Source organism: Lycorma delicatula, chromosome 6 (assembly GCF_047948215.1).
Source record: "Lycorma delicatula isolate Av1 chromosome 6, ASM4794821v1, whole genome shotgun sequence".
NCBI classification, from domain to species: domain Eukaryota; kingdom Metazoa; phylum Arthropoda; class Insecta; order Hemiptera; family Fulgoridae; genus Lycorma; species Lycorma delicatula.
The window spans coordinates 10,781,736-10,802,265 of record NC_134460.1 but is presented as its reverse complement, the minus strand read 5'-3'; the positions used below and the strand labels follow the sequence as shown (position 1 = coordinate 10,802,265).

Sequence of the window (20,530 nt, the reverse complement as noted above, 5' to 3'; positions counted from 1 at the left end):
TTTGGGACTCACAAGGCCCAGTACTGGAACATTATCCTCATAATGTTTAAAGGGGCACTGTTTATTGTCGTGCCCCTATCCTCAAAGGGGCACGACAATAAACAGTGCGCGTTACAGTGAGATGCTTATTGCCAAGCTGAAGCCTGCAATTCGAAGCAAACGCCGAGGACTGCTGTCGAAAGGTGTTGTGTTGTTGGACAACAATGCCTGTTCACATACTGCTTTCCACACTGCTGAAACGCTCTAGAAACTCAACTTTGAAGTACCGGCTCTTCCTACGTATAGTCCTGAACTTGCCACTTCTTACTACCAGTTGTTTGGTCCACTCAAAGAGGCATTAAGGGGCCGTCGATTTACCTCGGACGAAACAGCGAAAGAAGCGGTGCGTTCCTGGCTCGCAGCTCAACCGAAAACCTTCTTTTATGAGAGCATCAGGAAGCTTGTGCAACGATGGACAAAGTGAGTTGAAATGCAAGGGGACTATGTTGAAAAATGATGTACATGTCAGTTTCCTATTTATATTGCAATAAAATGTATAATTTAATTGCGGATGATAATTGACTTACCCTCGTAAATATATATATTTAAATAAATTTAAAAAATTAGAAAAATTATGCTACATAAAAATCCTACATACAAAATTGTCATCCGCACGCTCTTTAATTATACTGCATTAGTAATTATCCTATATCAACGAGCAGTGTTTTCCAACAATATATTTTGGCTGTCATCTTTTTTAATTTTTAATATTTATCTCTTGCTTTCTGCTTTTTTTTTAATTACCGCTTCTTATGAAATATGAAGTAATGTTACTGGAAAAAATGGCCGATAATAGTTGGAAAACCATAGGATTAAATAAGTTCTTCATCATATGATTATCTGAATTTGGTTCACCATGTTCATCTCCATTCTCCTCTACTACTCCTAGCTAAACTTTTAAGATGCTGACAGTTATCATTTTTATCAGCACGTGATGTCCTAGCCAATTAATCTTTCTGTTCCGGATTGTTCCGATTAATTAACCTTCTAGTGCCGTCAACACTTCATGTAATCGGTTATAAAATGGTTTTTACATTTCACAAGATTAAAATATCGAATTGGAATAAAAAAATATTAAAAGACTTTTTTAATTAAACAATATTATTGAATTATTAACATTCGAATCGTTTTCAAGAAATTAAAAAAAAAAATTACTAAAATGAAATTACACAAATTCAACAGAAAAATAAAAATTGTTTATGAATGCTTATACTTTTTTATATTTGTTTCATTTTTACAAGCAGTAAGCTTATTTAATTGGCTTCATTTTTTTTTATTTCATTCTCAGTAATAAAAATTGTAAGTTTTTAAAGACTGCAATCTCATTTCATTATAATAATACTAACCGTATAACCTTATATAACTTGCCGATCTTTAGATACTAAAAAAATAAAATTAAAAAAAATACAATTTTATAACTAAGATACATATTGATAACATCGAACACATATAAGAAAAAATATGATTTTATTATAATTTGTATAGAATAACATGAAATTATATTAAAGAAAAAAAAAACATATCATTACAGATAGAAATGAAAGTAATTTAGACTCGTAAAAACTCTGGAAGGAAGTTTTATAACTTTATTTCCTACTGATTTTTTTCCTTTTTAAATATCACGAGAAAAACGCAAGCAAAAAACAACAGATAATAATAATAATTTAAATTTGTACTATTACTTTCAATTTTATGGGTTTATTATTTTACCACAAAAAGAAGCAAAACTTCGGATAGTTATTTATTTTTATATACGTAAGGTGAATAAAATTATTAAACTAAGAAAAAATTTTAACGAAAGTCGATTCCGTGGCGGAATGATAGCGTTTTGCCCTTTCATCCGGAGGTCCCGAGTTCAAATTCCGTTCAGGCATGGCAATTTCACACGATACAAAATTCCATTCCGATTTCCCACGCGCAAGTTTCAAGCTTATGTATAAATATCATCAAGCAAAATGGAAAAATGAATTAATCTTTTCGCATAATATTTTCTTGTGAAAAATAAATTTTTAAATAAAAGTACAATTTTTAGACAACCTTTTGAGAAAACTCGATTACGTCCTTGTATAACGCACAAAAAAAAGTTCGAAAGTATCTTTTAAAAATAAATCTCTTTCATCGTTCTCCTCACCTCATTTACGTGTTTTTGAGTTAGAGTTTTCAGTTATCGTTATCAAATAATATCTACTTCAGTCCAGGAATGGTTTATATATATATATATATATATTTCTAAGTAAGAAACTGGGTACACCAATTAAAGTCCCGATTATAAAAAAAGGGATATGGAATTAAAATTCTTTAAATTTTAAAATTTGTTAAGTTATCTTAAAACAACTGATACATTAAATTTTAGGAAGGAAAAGTACTTTATCTTTAGGTAATTAATATAGAATAAAATCTGCTGTTATGGATTGCTAATCATAAAACTAGTACAATTATGATTGCCGAATAAAACATGGGCACAAATATTTAGTCCCAGTTTTTTCTATTTATTTAATTTGAACATTTAATTTATCCGCTATATAATAATGTTTTCTTTGTTACACAAATTTTCTTATTCAGGGTATAAAAATTAATTTATTTTTTTAATTTTAAAAAGCAAGTATTCCTGACTGAAATAACTATTACTTAAAAAAAGTTCTGATAAATAGAAAACTATACGTAAAAAAATCCGTAAAATTGGTCGAATGAAATGAGAAAAGATTAATTATACTGATAAACATAATTTTTGTTTCCTAACATGCGATACACGAGTTTAATCTAGTTTTGATGCTGAAAATGAATAAGAACTCAGAATCTTTTTATTATACATCATTTTTGAAATTTTTTTAAATTTTTAATTAAAGGATTTTTTCATTTTTCAACGTATAGTTAGCATTTTAAGCTCCTATACTGTATTTCATTAGCTCATTTTTTATTGTTTACCTTTGATATCATAATTTGTAAGCTGTAAATAAACAATAGTGGACAGATAATTAAATCATATCATATTCACATATTATGGCATCATATCTAATACTGAAGAGTGAGCCTTCATGGACAAGATTAATCATGTCTGTGCAGGTCAAAACATGTAGCTGAATGAAAACAAGCTGTGTTTGTATTAAGCACTGGATTTAGGAATGAATTAGTTTTGTTCAGTCTTATTGGTCTCTTAAGTTTGTTAATAATGCAGAGTCATAATGCCTCAAAATTGTGTAAGGATGTGGATGGCTTTTGCTATGTATGTGGTGAGTTTACCGTAAAATTAAATAGAAAAAAACATTACACCTTTAATTAAAAAAGCATATAGTTTGTAATTTCAGTGTAAAATTGGTGATCAGGATAAGACGTGGGCTCCTCATATTGTATGCACTAATTGTTCTGTATATTTAGGATGGCTGAAAGGTACGCGGAAGGCTTTGCCATTTGGTGTACCTATGGTTGGCGTGAACCAAAGAATCATGTAACCGAATTTTTACGTGTCTGGAATTTCTAAAAAATTTTAACATACTGTAAAATATCCTTCATTGCAATCTGCAATCAGGCCTGTACCTCACAGTGAAATTATTCCAGTTCCTGAGCCATCTGTGAATGTATGTTTCGAAAGCAGCGATGAAGAAGAATCAGGCAGTACCGAAGAAGACAACAATGATTTTGATTTTGAATTATCTTCCGATAAGCCATATCTTTCATCACAAAGGTAAATTAAATGACTTGGTTAGGGATTTAAATTTATCAAAAAATCAAGCTGAACTGTTAGGATCAAGACTGCAAGGTTGGAATTTACTTTAAAAAAATACAAAAATTCCGGGCTTTCGAAGCCGACAAAAAGAACTTTCTCAGCACACTATTGATTAAAATAATTTTGTTTATTGCACAAATATTAATGACCTTATGTTGCACTTAGGAAAGGTTCATAAACCTGAGGACCGGCGCCTTTTCATAGATTCGTCCAAGTATAGTAAAGTGGTTCTAATACACAACGGTAACAAATATCCTTCGATACCAATCGTTTAAGGTATTCATTTGAAAGAGACATACGTTGTGATGAAAGACGTTCTTGAAAAAATAAATTATAAAAAACATAGCTGGAACATATGGTGATTTGAAAGTTATAGCTATTTTGTTAAGCGTGCAGTTAGGCTATACTAAGTACATGTGTTCTGCTCCTAGGTGTTGTGTCCGCATACAGGACAGTGTCCTATGCCGCCCTGTGCGTGTTATCGGGTACACCTCCTATTGACCTAATCGCAAAAAAGAGGGTGGAGAGGGCACAAGGGAAGCCAGAACAAGAGGTCAGGGATGCCGTTTATAATATCTGGCAGGAAGCTGTGGGTCGATGGACGAGAACCCTCATCCCCAACATCAAGCCATGGTTGTCGAGAAGATTTGGTGAGGTTGATCATCACCTATCGCAGTTTTTTACAGGACATGGTTCCTTCTATAACTACCTGCACAAAATAGGCAAGAGAGAAGAGCCAATTTGCAAATACTGCAACGAGATAGATGATGCTGAGCACACATTTTTTGAGTGCAATAGGTGGGACGCACTTAGACATAGTAAGGCACTCACAGGTATAACTCCAGAGACAACAATAGACTACATGCTAAGAAGCGAGTCAAACTGGAATAATTTTGCTAGTTTTGTTAGACAAGTTGTTCTACAGAAATACTCCGATGAGAGAAGACAAGGTGTTGGCTAGAATAGGAGTGGGTGGACAGCCTTGCTGGTGAGGTCCAGCATGCTGCGGTGTGTTGGCACTGATGAACCACCAAGGACTCCACGGGTAACAGTCAGGCAACAGCACACTGAATACTGAAGGGACCCGGTACCGCGTCGCGGCGAACTGGGTCTGGCGTGGTGTAATAATGTGGTGTATTAGTATTGCCCTTTTGGGTCCCCAAAGGGGCAATATTGATAAAGAACTCTCAAAAAGAGCTGACCGGTAGGCCGACCTGCCTTGCCGGTATATAGCCGGTAGGTGGGGAGGCCTATTTAAGTTTAAAGACACTCCCCTGGGCGGCGTAATACCAACAAGTCGGTCCGGCCCAGGGGAGCTGAGAGAAAAAAAAAAAAAAGTACATGTGTTCTTCGGAAACCATCGTCGCAGAATGGAAGGGGTGCAACGGAGGATAGCGCTGCGTATCATTTCTGCTTACGCGTCGGTTTCTACCGAAGCAGCCTTAGTGTTAGCAGGCCTTCCCCTTTCTCACCTTGATTGCTCGCATGAGGAAGAGAGTGGAGGAAGGGGAAAACTGGATAGTGGCGCGTAGACGGCTGTTTCAGGAGTGGCAGGAAAGGTGGGACCAATCGACGACTGGAAGATGGACCCACCAATTAATAAGAGAGGTCGAACCGTGGGTCAACCGCAAGTTCGGGGACTTGAACTACTGGTTGACTCAAATACTGATGGGCCATGACATGTTCCGAACTTACCTCCATGGTGGGAGAAGAGCAGATGACGAACTATTTCGATACTGCGGAGAGACCGATACCCTAGAGCAAGTCATGTTCGAATGTAGGCACTGGGAAGGTGAACGGTGCAGATGCGTCAACGTCACCGGACCTATAATACAGGTGATGTTAAGCAACAGAGATAAATTTAACACTGTGGTGAGATACGCAACACACGTATTCACAACCAAAAGCAGAGAGGACGGAATGACAAGAGACGAGGAATAACCTCTACAAAACAGCGTCAATGTGTAACATACACTACTGGTGGTTAGGAAGACACAAGACGTAAACTAAACAGAGAGCGTTGGGGTGAAGGACAGCCCTCTGCAGAGCCATCACTCGTCTGCACCTGAGCGGATGGGTGCTGGTGATGAGGCACGGGGACTTTTGACCCCCTGAGCTCAAAAGACACCCCCGAGGTTGTGCTATGCTTGACTGTTGATCCAGTCTCGGGTGGGGAAATACGGTGAAATAGGAGTTTTAGTCTGTAGGGTACGGGCACACATAGGTTCTGATAACAACACCTAGCCGAACCTGCACGAGGCCGACATTCCCCCACTTTGTGGGGGGTACGTAAATGGTATTTCTCCGCAACACTGTAAAAAAAAAAAGAAAGTACATGTGTTCTATTTACGAATGGGACAGCCGAGCTAGAGATAAACATTATGTTACTAAAGAGTGGAAGAAACGAGACAACTTAACTCCAAATGGGAAAAATATTATTCATAAGCCCGTAGTTGAACCCAAAAAAAATATTTTTACCCCCTCTCCATATCAAGCTAGGACTAATGAAAAATTTTGTAAAAGCATTGAAGAAGGATAGCCGATTTTTGTACATCAGACAGAAATTTCCGAATGTAAGTGAACGAAAAATTAAAGAAGGAATATTTATTGGTTCTCAAATAAGAGAGTTGGTCAAAGATGATGTATTTAACTCATGTTAAATAATATAGAAAGTGTAGCTTGGACTTCATTTAAAGACGCAAAAATGTTCTCGGTAAACAAAAATCAACATCTTACTTCATATAGAGCTGTGGGATGTAATATGTCTCTGAAAATACATTTCCTCCACTCACATCTGGATTTTTTCCGTGACAACCTCGGAGACGTAAGTGACGAACACGGTGAACGTTTCCACCAAGACATTTCAGTGATGGAAAGCTGCTATAAAGGGAAATGGAATATTAACATGCTAGCCGATTACTATTTAACATTAATTCGGGATGTGCAGGAGGCTGTTTATAAAAGAAAAGCATTAGCGATATCATTCTATCACAAAATTGCCATGAAAAATTATATATTTTACAGATTTTAATTATATTTTCCCTTAATTTTTTGAAGCGTAATTTATGTAAAACTAAGGGTGATAGAAATTTTGTATTTACAGATCTGTAACGTACGCAAAATAGCAATTCAAGAAATGATATTACACTTAGAGAAACATTGAAAAATTCTTTTTTTTTTTTACATCAGTGTTATTAGACAATTAATAGAAAATATTTTCAAAATTATTTTTGAGGTTTTCAAACACTCAGGGAGTGAATTTTTGGTAGATTAAAAAATAATAAAAAATGGAATTTTTTTAACGCTTTATCCTCAGCACTTTTAAGGAATTTAAAGCGCTTTTTAAAGACGGATGAAATTAAATTTCTTCCTTCTTTAAAAAAGTAACTGGGAAATAAAATAACATCACAGTTATTTTATTTTTATTGTTATTCTAGAGTGAATTAGAATTAAGTTTTAGGCTCATTAGCAAAGATATAATGAACTAGTATATCCAAAAGTAGTATGGTGATTTAATATTTTTTATTTCCTATGATAACCAGCCTAACCACATACCAAACTTTCTTCTAACATAATTTTTTTTTCTATTAAAAAAACTGCACTGAAATTGACTCAACCGCTGTAAAATTATATAGGAACAGAAAAAAGACTACATTCAAAAGCGCAGGTTACATCCTACTCGTTTTACGTCAGGTGTACCAACATTAGTAATCCGTTTAATATATCACCTACCAATTGGTAAAGCGATATACTTTCCCGACATGTTAAGAGTAATAAACTTTTGAACCGATATTGCGTAAGCAATAATGTATAACGCAGACTGAATTAACCATACATTAAACCTTCCGCCTACACCGGACCATCCACTTTAAATGTTTCGTTATTTAACTAAATAATTTTCCTCTAAATTGTACGTCGCATAGTAACCAACATTGTAATTCAATTTACTTTCTTTAATATATGAACCCATTCTTATTTAGTCTTGAAAAAGAAGTAATTAAAACCTAAACGCGTATTTAATATGCATTAAAAACATTTTTAATGCATTCACAGGTAGTCTGGGTAGCAGAAAATAAATAATGGAATAAACCATCAAAATTTCCAAAAAAAAGTTTAAAAAATTATATTCTATTCCAAAATAAATTCTGTTCTTTTCTAAATTATTTTATTTATCTAACAAGAACTATGTCCAATGTATTTTTATTCAGACGCGATAAACAAACTTCATTGGAAGATTAAATTTCAGACCTCTTTAATTTAAACAAATCTATTTAAAAAAGATTATGTGATTAAATATATATATATACGACTTTTATTTAAAATCGTAGAATTTTTGGTTTTGTAGGCACTTAAAACATTTTTAAAAAGCTTGGTGTGGACACCTTATGATTTCCTTGTACGCCTATTAAATTACATATACACCTTTTTTTTAAATGAAACGTACGTAAGTACGTAATAACTTCTGATATTTTTTTTAATTGTTGTAATTGAAGATTATTTATTATAAATTTTTTTGCAATAAATTATTAATAAATCAATATATTTAAATTAAAAAAAATAGGAGAAAGGAGATGAGCTGATGTGCCTTCATATTCTATTCCAAAATAAATTCTGTTCTTTTCTAAATTATTTTATTTATCTAACAAGAACTATGTCCAATGTATTTTTATTCAGACGCGATAAACAAACTTCATTGGAAGATTAAATTTCAGACCTCTTTAATTTAAACAAATCTATTTAAAAAAGATTATGTGATTAAATATATATATATATACGACTTTTATTTAAAATCGTAGAATTTTTGGTTTTGTAGGCACTTAAAACATTTTTAAAAAACTTGGTGTGGACACCTTATGATTTCCTTGTACGCCTATTAAATTACATATACACCTTTTTTTTAAATGAAACGTACGTAAGTACGTAATAACTTCTGATATTTTTTTTAATTGTTGTAATTGAAGATTATTTATTATAAATTTTTTTGCAATAAATTATTAATAAATCAATATATTTAAATTAAAAAAAATAGGAGAAAGGAGATGAGCTGATGTGCCTTCCCCTTGTAAGATCCAAATATTTCATTAATTAAAATTTTATTCGGCTATAACTCTGTAACCAATGAAAATAAGTACCACTTATGATATATCGTTGAAAAGCTCTCAATGAGGCTTATTACTGCAGTTCTAGAAAAAGTCCAAAATCAAAACAAAATTGGATTTTGGGCTTTTTTGGATACTTTTGATCCAGTCGATTGCAATCAAAAGAGGAGGTGCACAACTAAATGTTATAGCAGTCCTAAATCCAAAATTTCAACCTCCTACGACTAATCGTTTTTGACTTATGCGAGATACATACGTACGTACAAACGTCACGCCGAAACTAGTTAAAATGGATATTTTCGTTGAAATTTGAAAACGTAATTTTTCGCGATCACAATATTTCCTTTACATCGTACAAGGAAGTAAATAAAATTTAACCTATAACGCATGAAAAAAATGTTTTTAAATACTGAAATTTTAAACACAAAAATATTAATTAAAAAAAAAAAAACATATATTTTTTACCGAAACTAACTGAAAACCAAATATTTGTTAACAAAAAAGTAAATTAATTTTCAAACATTCGATAAACTTATCCACTATGCCGTAAGTAGTATATCAATCTACTCTAGATTTTTTATAAATATACACAGCATATTTAAAAAAATGTATTATATTTTTACCGATGAACAATGGATATGATCTCAATAACATGCTAATTAATTTTTTAGTATAAATGTAGTGTTAATGTACGTATGGGAACACAACTTTTCAACCATTAAATATAGAAAAATGAAATTTAGCAAACAGTTTGATGCAAGATGATCTATTTCAAGATGCGTGACCAAAAGCCTTCAGCAGACTCCCATGGGGAGCAACTTAAAAATTTGAAATGGGATTGCGATACATTTCTTTAAAGAACATTGAAGAGCAAACGTTTTGACATAAAAAAGTTTCGGAAAAAGACTAGCCTAACCAAAACGATGGAAATTAAATATTTTCTACAGTTCATTTCGATAGTGGCCTATAATACACCAAAATTAGTGATCTAATTACAAAGAATAGATCGTTTTGAGTCGAAAGCGTTTACTTAGTTATATGTTTATAGCGCTTCACTGGTGAGCATTTGTTATAGAGAGATTACATACACTTTTTAAACTAGCTGTGAAAAATATAAATGCCGTTCATTTTCGTTTGGATTATTTCCATCCGAATTTTTTTTTCTAATTACGAAAATGATGTCAAATTCTTATGCTTTACATTTAAAATTTTTGAATTGACCCCACCCCCCCTTGGGGTGGTCTGCTGGATGCTTGGGAAGAGGTGGTCTCATACGTAATAGAAATTTAATCATAATTGTTAATTAACGATACTGCACTTCACATTGTATAATAATGATTTCAATTCTATAACATTATATTTTTCAGGTCAAGAGGAGTTTATATTGTAAAAACAAGATCAAGTCCACCATACGCATTAGGATAAAATAAGAGGAAATAATGTTTTTTCAACTCGTTGGTAATACATTGTGAACCTGAAATTACATTTTATGACTTTATTGGAACATTTTCTTGAAAATTATATAGAAGGAAGGTAAAAGCATTAAAATGATTTAACATGGATGAGACAATTAAATGGCATAAATTAAAATCTCCTTCACCTCGCAAAACGTTAAAAAATTATAAAATAGAAGACTTAAATAAACATCGAAAACTGTTTTTATTCGCCTTTTTATTTATTTCATTTTTTCTCTAAATATGATAAGAACCAGAAAAATCTAAATTTTAGCTATAAACAGCCATTTTACAATAAAAACTGATAAAATTTCACGATGGATGATATTTTCATAAAGTAAATTGATTCAATTCTTATTTAATGTCAAATACGATGTCAATACGAATATCATAAGTAACATGACTCATAAGTAATATGACCGTTTTGCTTTGCTGCATCTATATTGTTTACCAATATTTATTCTACAAATTTCAATATTTAAGCATTTAGAAAACGGTTTTTTTAGCGGATTTCCAAAGAATATGTAGAAATCGCTACTGCACTCGGTCAGATTAAAGGCTTTAAATATTTTAAAATAATAAAAGTTACATACTTCTTTAAATTCTGAATTGTTGAAGTTGGTGCCAAGTTAAAAGCAAACAAATTACTAATCCATAACTTCTTGTCAACTTCAGCAATACAAATTTTAATAAGTATTAAATAATGTACATAATTTTTTTTTTTTGTTTTAGTGCGTTTTTTAAATTAATTACATTTTAAAATTTATTTCCTTTTATTCATGAATATACAAAAGGATATGTTTTATATAGAGTATCACGAAGTTCTCCCGGGTTTTTTTATAACCTATCTACTCGTAAAAATAATGGAAAAAGTTCATGTAAACATTTGTCCCAAAATGCTTAGTTTGCGAGTTAGGGCTAGTAAAATATTTCTCTCGGTTTTCAGCTACCCCGGTAAATTGAGGTCGTACTTAAATTTTTGGAACGTTAATTAAGGGTCAGAACTAATGATTTATTATGGTTTTTGATCTGGAAAAATGAATAAAATCGGTCCGAGAACAGTATATGCAATAATTTTGAGAAATCTGAGGTGAAAACCAATAAACTGGGGTAAAAACCCCTGTTTGATGTTTGGAAAAGGAGGCTAACTTTACACAGTAGGTATTTCAACAAGTTTGGCTTTCTGTGCAACCCGTGCAATTTAATTTAATTCGATTTAAATACAAATCTAAAATATTTAGAACTTCGTTATCAAATTAATAATAATTATTAATAAATAATTCTTGATCGCAGATTTCAAATACACTATAATTATAGATTTCGAAACAATATATATATTTTATAAAAAATAATCTCGATTTTTTTTATTTCTCTACTATGCAGTTATACATAGTAGAGAAGTTATACCACATACATACACATACACATATAGTGGTGAAGTATATTATTGCAGATAAGTATATTATAAGGAAAATTATGCAAATCTGATTAAAATTTCCATGTAGGAGTATTTAAAATTTCAACGGTTTTTGACCCTCTCTAACCAAAAACACAAAATTTTAGCACTGAATAATTCCGGAAGGATTTTACGTACACGTCTTACATCCATTGACCTGATTTTTTTATGTTTTTTTTTTTTGGAATTTCCAAACCAGTACCACATTTAGCCTTTACCAGGTCCTAGAAGGAATTTAAATTTGGGTGCCATTTTTATAAATTGTGAGCAACTTCAAACAAAAATTAAACAGTAGACGGGAAAGATTTCGGCATCAGAAAAAAAACTGCCTTCTTATATCTTTATTTGATTAAAAAAAATGTTATTATGTTTTTGTTTTTTTTGTCTTCAGTCATTTGACTGGTTTGATGCAGCTCTCCAAGATTCCCTATCTAGTGCTAGTCGTTTCATTTCAGTATACCCTCTACATCCTACATCCCCAACAATTTGTTTTACATACTCCAAACGTGGCCTGCCTACACAATTTTTCCCTTCTACCTGTCCTTCCAATATTAAAGCGACTATTCCAGGATGCCTTAGTATGTGGCCTATAAGTCTGTCTCTCCTTTTAACTATATTTTTCCAAATGCTTCTTTCTTCATCTATTTGCCGCAATACCTCTTCATTTGTCACTTTATCCACCCATCTGATTTTTAACATTCTCCTATAGCACCACATTTCAAAAGCTTCTAATCTTTTCTTCTCAGATACTCCGATTGTCCAAGTTTCACTTCCATATAAAGCGACACTCCATACATACACTTTCAAAAATCTTTTCCTGACATTTAAATTCATTTTTGATGTAAACAAATTATATTTCTTACTGAAGGCTCGTTTAGCTTGTGCTATTCGGCATTTTATATCGCTCCTGCTTCGTCCATCTTTAGTAATTTTACTTCCCAAATAACAAAATTCTTCTACCTCCATAATCTTTTCTCCTCCTATTTTCACATTCAGCGGTCCATCTTTCTTATTTCTACTACATTTCATTACTTTTGTTTTGTTCTTGTTTATTTTCATGGATAGTTCTTGCGTAGGACTTCATCTATGCCGTTCATTGTTTCTTCTAAATCCTTTTTACTCTCTGCTAGAATTACTATATCATCAGCAAATCGTAGCATCTTTATCTTTTCACCTTGTACTGTTACTCCGAATCTAAATTGTTCTTTAACATCATTAACTGCTAGTTCCATGTAAAGATTAAAAAGTAACGGAGATAGGGAACATCCTTGTCGGACTCCCTTTCTTATTAGGGCTTCTTTCTTATGTTCTTCAATTGTTATTGTTTGCTGTTTGGTTCCTGTACATGTTAGCAATTGTTCTTCTATCTCTGTATTTGAACCCTAATTTTTTTTAAATGCTGAACATTTTATTCCAGTCTACGTTATCAAAAGCCTTTTCTAGGTCTATAAACGCCAAGTATGTTGGTTTGTTTTTCTTTAATCTTCCTTCTACTATTAATCTGAGGCCTAAAATTGCTTCCCTTGTCCCTATACTTTTCCTGAAACTTTTTCTCCTAACACTTCTTCCACTCTCCTCTCAATTGTTATTATGTTATTGTATTTATTTTAATTCTAAAGGTATTATGTTTTATCTTTTTAACATATTCACCCCCATGGGACCTATATCCACCAGTGATACAAAGCTATTTTATTAGCTTTTCAATTATTATGATGTCGTTTATTTGCATTATTTAAAAACAATAACATAATATTATTAAATTGTGTATATATATATATATATATATATATATATATATATATATATATATATATATATATGTATGTGTGTGTGTGTGTGTGTGTGTGTGTAAAGGAAAATACAATTATCGCTACCGGTTTGCTAGGCCTGATATAGCTGCAGACGTAATGCAATTTAAGTATAAATACACCGGTAAACATGTAGTTTGGACAGATTCAGGTCGACCACTCCTGAGATGTGTGGTTAATTGAAACCTAACAACCACTGAACACAGGTATCTACAGTCTAGCATTCAAATCCATATAAAAGCAACTGTTTTTATAAGGACTCGAACCTTAGAGAATCAGTTAATTTTACGATTGCGAGTTTAAATACTAGAATACCCCGACGGAGTTTTACATTTATTATTATCTATTTTTATTCTTTCCTGTAATGTATCCAGGCCTTTCCAAATTACGAGCCCTAGACATTTGTCTGTGGGTTAATCCAGCTCCGTTTAGACCCTAGTATTTCGTATCATAAAATTTTACTGAAAGAATAGATAAATTTTTTTACGTACCGATAGTACAAAATTATTTCTAAAAATGTTTGATATTTTTCAAATCTCCATAAGGAGTGAGACGGTAAAAACCCCTTTTTTGTCGTTTCGGAGATCAAAGTTACATTCTTGGATCGATTAGATAATTTCAATACATTATTAAGACACTTCGGTAATATATTTGCAAAATTTCATTCAAGGGGAATAATAAGCGTATTATTTTAATGTCATTATTTTGCTTGATATTCAGTCCGGTTTAATTGATTTGTATGAAGTTTTGTTCAATGACTTCTGAATACCGGTCATCAATTTCATTAATACCGGTTAAAATTGATCATGGAGATAGGGAAATATACGCTACCTTGGGTCTCATATCTCAAAATGAGTAGAATAATTTTTCTATATAATTATTTACTTTAATGTTTCACTTAATTTTCTTCTTAAGTAATAATCTGTCGTAAGTAGTAGTCAGAGGACTTACCCTGGTAAGAACATAGTTTATACAACTACTAAGTTATTTAAATTGTTTCCAGCTTTTTTTAAATCATATGAAAAAAAAAATTAGAAAGTTAGTAAACATAAAGATTATATTAATGAAAATTGAGGCAGTTATTTAACAGTTATAGGAACACAAAAAAGTAACCCTATCGCATAGATGCAAAGAGGAGTCGTTTAAAAATAATTAATTAATAAAATAACAAATATAAATTGAAAATTTACGACAATTTATACTTTATTAGAGTGAAAGTAATAAGACCATATTTATTAAAACGGATTTTTAATGACAATAAACACACTGTAATAAGAATGATATTTAGATTTTTTTTACAGTTTCATCAAAGATTTTTATGACGATTTCCTTTATAAATAATATTAATCACAACGAGTTTGAAAAAAAAAGTTGTTTTATTACAGGAATAACATTTTTATTAACATATTAATGTAGTTGAAGAATTATACAGAATTCTTTTATAATTTTTCTTTTTTTTATTATCATTAAATAACACATATATAACAGTGAATTATCAATTTTTTTTAATTTACGATATAATACCGAAAATAAAAATTAAAATTATTAATGAATAAGCAATTTATAAGATGTTAAGCAGACTTAGTATAATCAGAAAACAATAGAAAAATAAATAAGTGAACTTGAAAAACAAAAAAAAAAAAAAAATACTTTAAATAATCTATTTTCACTTGCGTAACACAATTAGAAAACAAGATAATACTAGTATTAAGATAATTCATAACATTAATAAAAACTTTCGAGAAGTTATTATGTCTTCTAAGAAACTAAGGAAAAATATATAAAAATCATAAGTAGTTTATAATTATTGTTAAAACAAAATAGTAAAATAAAAAGTCTAACGTTAGAACTTTATCGAAGATTTCACTTCCACCATTCATTACTGTTATTACACTTGTTATTGATTGAAAATTTCTTGAAAATATAAAAGATTAATCCGATGTCCTTTGGGTGGAAGTTTTGATAGTTTAGCTTATTAAATGAAAAGAATGTACCGGATATACAAAAAAGAATATAGTTATTTATTATATCTCTTGTATGAAGTGCACAGTGTCGATTTAAGACTAGAATAAAAAGCAAAACAAACAGTTTTATTAGTGCGCATGGCCTTAGATTGTTTTCTTATTGTTTTTACTGAAAGCGTCAGTAAAAAAAGAAAGTAAAAAAAGAAAGCGTCAGTAACAAGGATGGCGTTCTTGAACAGAAAGTCTTCTGTGTTTTGTAGTTTCCTTATGTAAATTTTTACTTACAGTTTATCATGCGTTCCGTAGAAATTTTAATTGTGATCTTCCAAGTAATTCAGTAACATTCATCGATGTCATAATCGGTTTGAAACGACCTCGATTTCGACGTAAAGGAAAGATACAGGACAACCAATAGCGTCTGAAGAAAATATTGAAAGTGTAAGGAAGTCTTTCCTGTGTAGTCCTAAAATCCGATTACAAACTACCGATGCTGCTGATGACAGTGTAGAATGTTTTAAGGAAACGCTTACGTATCCGTCCGTTCCGTTTACAGCTTTATAGGCTTTGAAGTTTACCGACTACGCTCTTCCCATTGACTTCTCGATCGAAATGTCGCAGCATAATGATTGAAGATTAAAGTTACTTTCTTGAACGTATAATGTTTAGAGGTAAATCAACGTTTAAGCTTAATGAAAAAGTTAATACGCATTATTTCCGTATATGGGAGTCAGAAAACCCGAATGAACTCTTACAACGCTAAAGAGGCACCCCAAAATTAAATGTTTTCTGTGAGGTATCCCGGCGGTAAGTTAACGGCCTTTCTTTTTCTTTGAAGAAACCGTAACAGAAGTTGCTTATTTAGATTCTCTGCTTATATGGCTCTTTCCTCAGCTGCAAGATAGATCAGGAAATTTTATTTAGCAACAAGATAGTGCGCCTCTTCACCTGCATAACTCTACGGTTAAATGACGTTTTCCCACTACCGTTGCATTGATCACCAAGAACCCGATAAAAACCTTTCTTGTCTCCATGGTCACCCGATGTAATCCCGTGTGATTTTTTTTTCTTTGGAGTTTTCTAAAAGATCTTGTACATGTTCCTCCGCTACCTACGGACCTACCCAGTTTGAGGCACTGGACTGAAGCAGCTGTCGCTTCCATTATTCCAGATATTCTACTAAAAGTGACATCCTGGACAAATTCCGCACCCCTCTATCGGTTGGATGTGTGTGCGTATGTGCGCGCGCATGTGTAAAACGAAAGGTAATCACATTGAATATCTCTAGGGAAAACCTTGAGAGTTACATTTCATTTTATTTGTGATTCATAGTAAGTCAAAGTAAAAAGATATTAAATAGCTTTAAAACCCGATATACTTTTTTTTACACCCTCTGTTATGGGGCATTAGATTTTTTACAGATGACTTTTTTGGTGAGAAAATTTTGGTCTTTGAGGATAAATGAAAAAACTATTTTCTTTTTAATGATAAGAGAAAATTTTGGATTAATGTACGAGAACAAAAATTTAAATCTTGATATTAATAACAGTAATTTTGTTTTTAAATGGTGGCTACGTGATTGTTATGGCCGGTATCGTAATTATTCGTAATCGAAATAACGGATACTGATACGTTTAAAAATAATATTTTTAATATTAAGTAATATTACTTAGCAGAACGAACGGACAATTTCAGAAAAAAAAACATAAAATATTGTAATAAATCCTACAGAACTACGACGTAAACAAAACGATAATTCGCTTTGTGATACGAGTATGACATTTTTGATCGCAAATTCTACCCAAGAATATTTACTATCGGAGAGCATCTTTAAAACAATCCTATTTCAAAACAGAAGGAATTTTCTAAAAATTACTTTGAATTCAACTTTTTGAACAGATTATAGAATTGTTTTTAATATTTTTTTTTTTATATGAGTATGTATTGAGGCACTTTGCCGATCAGTTTTTATCAATCGCAGCAGTAATTTTGTTACGACTGTGGAAAAAAAACTGGTTTTTATCCCATCTGTTTAAAGAAAATAACTTTTTTAAAAATGGTAACGAAATAGAACCCCTAAATCGAAAGGTAAGGTACATAAACCCTTAACAATAATATACTAACGGAAAATTAACTTTTTATAGAAATAGGTAACTACTTTTCAATTTTAAATGTACACAAATTTATTTAATGTTATAAACTATTAATATTTTCGTCTTTATTTTAGTACAATAAAAAAACTTGTTAAAAAAAATTTTTTTCAAGGTTATTTAAAATCATTCGAATAAGATTTCAAATAAATAAAATTTAACTGGTGTAATGTTATTTTTCCAAGTACTAAATTCAAGACTCCATAACATTAAAAAAGAAGGTTAAATGTCCATTAACATAGGAATAACTAAGTTAATGTACTATAAAAACATTAAAAAAACCGAACATAAAAGTCTTACAAAGTGAAACAGTATTAATAAAATAACTGTAAAATATATTTTTAATAAAAATGATAATTTATAATTATAAAGGCTGGTTTTTAAACCGTTAATACCATCAGATTTTTGAAGGATAATTGAGATCTTAGATCGAGATAAACGTATTAACAGGAAAAATGTAGAGGCGTATATACCATGATATACTGATAAGTTGAAACAGATAAGAAGGGTGGGAGGAACCAATAGCATTAAGCTATTCTTGGGAGGAGGAATTTGCAAAAAGTAGATTATTATATATATATATATATATATATATATATATATATATATATATATATATATTCTCACTGTGACCCAGCAGGCCAATCTAGTTTAGTAAGCAATATGTAGGTGTGTGTTTTCATTTGATAAAATCTAGAATATTAAGCTAAACACGCATGGAGTTACAGTATATATATATATATACTTATACTATATATATATACATATATATATACGTATAAGTGTATATATATATATATATATATATATATATATATATATATATATACACTATATACTATATACACTATATATATATTCAAAAAAGACTTCACAAATTTAAAAGCATATAAAATTGGATTGAAGTTTCATTTGATAGAAAAATACATCAAGTGTGTCACCCAACATTCACTTTGATTTGATATGGTTTGGTACGTACGACATACATACCACCTAGACTCGATTTCATTCCAGACTGTAGTCAGTAAGTCGGGCGTTAACTCTGCAACTGCGGCGTTAATTCGAAGTCTTAGCTCACCAAAATCAGCAGTCAAAGGTAGTACATAAACCCGATCTACAATGAAACCCCAGAAGGAAATATCTAGCGGGGTCAAATTTGAGGAGCCAAGTGGCCATACAATTGGATCGCCGGTAGTAAAGTGGTGCCCCGTCTTTCTGATAGTAATGACGTCCATCTCAGTCATCAGCGTCTAACTGAGATACGATTGCCTCCTGGAAGAAGAACGGGACATAGTTTTTGTTTGCTTAGTGTACTCCTAAGGGGTATCACGGATGCGCTACAAAGTTTTATAAGGGTTTTCGCTACCCCATATTCGGCAATTATGTGTGTTTACCTTGCTACTGATGTGAAACGTTGACTTTCACAAAAACCGTATCTGCAAAATACATTGTCTAAAAATGTATGTGTCTCCAATTCTATCCATTATTTCCACACAAAACTGCAGCCGAGCAACTTTGAACTTATTTGTAATGAATTGAACCACGGTTACTTTGTATCACTTCAAGAGCAATCGTTTACGCCAAACAGTTATTTGTGGAATGCTAATCTCACGTGACGTACGTAAAGTTGATTTTTTCGGACTAGTGCAAACCTTTTTCCGAGTTGTTCTACACCAGTTTCAGGGACGCGTGGGCATCCTGGTGATTTTGTACGTTTAATAGAACGATCTGTCTCAACGAAGATTTGGTGCTAAGAATAAATAGTACGCATAAATTGGACCGTACTCTCTATGAAAATTACATTGAACTGCAGTTGCCGACTGCAAATCGTGAAACCAATCCACACAGCGATTAAAAATGTACCAATTTTTAACAAAACTGGTGACAGGGCGCTGGTAACCGAATTCTATACTAATGACTTATGCGAGTCAAAACTTGATGTATTTTGCTAGGAAATGAGATCTCAACCGAATCTGTAAATTAAATTTTATATGCTTTTATGTGGTGCTATAGGAGAATGTTAAAAATCAGATGGGTGGATAAAGTGACAAACGAAGAGGTATTGCGGCAAATAGATTAAGAAAGAAGCATTTGGAAAAATATAGTTAAAAGAAGAGACAGACTTATAGACCACATACTATGGCATCCTGGAATAGTCGCTTTAATATTGGAAGGACAGGTAGAAGGAAAAAATTGTGTAGGCAGGCCACGTTTGGAATATGTAAAACAAATTGTTAGGGATGTAGGATGTAGAGGGTATACTGAAATGAAACGACTAGCACTAGATAGGGAATCTTGGAGAGCTGCATCAAACCAGTCAAATGACTGAAGACAAAAAAAATGCTTTTAAGGTTATAAAGTCCTTTTTGAATCGCCTGGTTCACTCAATTTTATTTTTCTAATCTTTTACACATTATAACAGTTATTGAACAGTTATTTACCGAGAGTTACTGTAAACCATTCTGAAAAGTGCAATGAAAAGTTAAATGACCTCGATTTGGATTAGTATTGTAGTAGCCCGCAGTTTTATATGTCAAAAGATTTTTTTTTTCAATGTCTTTTAAAATGCGTATCATTTATATCAAATTCCTACCATTTCAATTTAAATTTTGAGTACTTCCATGGTGGCCTCCTAGTGCTTGGCGTGTAACAATTTCATATAGAAAAATAAAAGGTTTTTAGGTAGTAACATTTGCTAACTTTAATTTTTTATCTTTAACAGTAGAGGAGTTATTTAAGGATTTCCATACTTGATTTTTGAAGAGAGTAGAAACTGAAATATGTGTAAGATTTTGAGATGCCAGTAAAAAGGATGAAACAAATAAAATTATAGAAAACT

General features: G+C 31.7%; 1 protein-coding gene and 1 long non-coding RNA gene across 5 annotated transcripts in view; one reads left to right on the top strand and one right to left on the bottom strand.

The window, feature by feature from the left end:
• Positions 1-10,501, top strand: part of LOC142326543 (lipase member H-A-like) — a 96,444-nt gene extending 85,943 nt beyond the window's left edge. For both annotated transcript variants that reach the window (XM_075369124.1, XM_075369123.1), the window contains exon 6: positions 10,230-10,501. In XM_075369124.1, the coding sequence (XP_075225239.1) occupies positions 10,230-10,287 (58 nt within the window). In that variant the 3' untranslated portion in view covers positions 10,288-10,501. The remainder of the gene's footprint in view (positions 1-10,229) is intronic.
• Positions 1-20,530, bottom strand: part of LOC142326544 (uncharacterized) — a 227,598-nt gene that overhangs the window by 140,373 nt on the left and 66,695 nt on the right. The gene's annotated exons all lie outside the window — the stretch shown is intronic.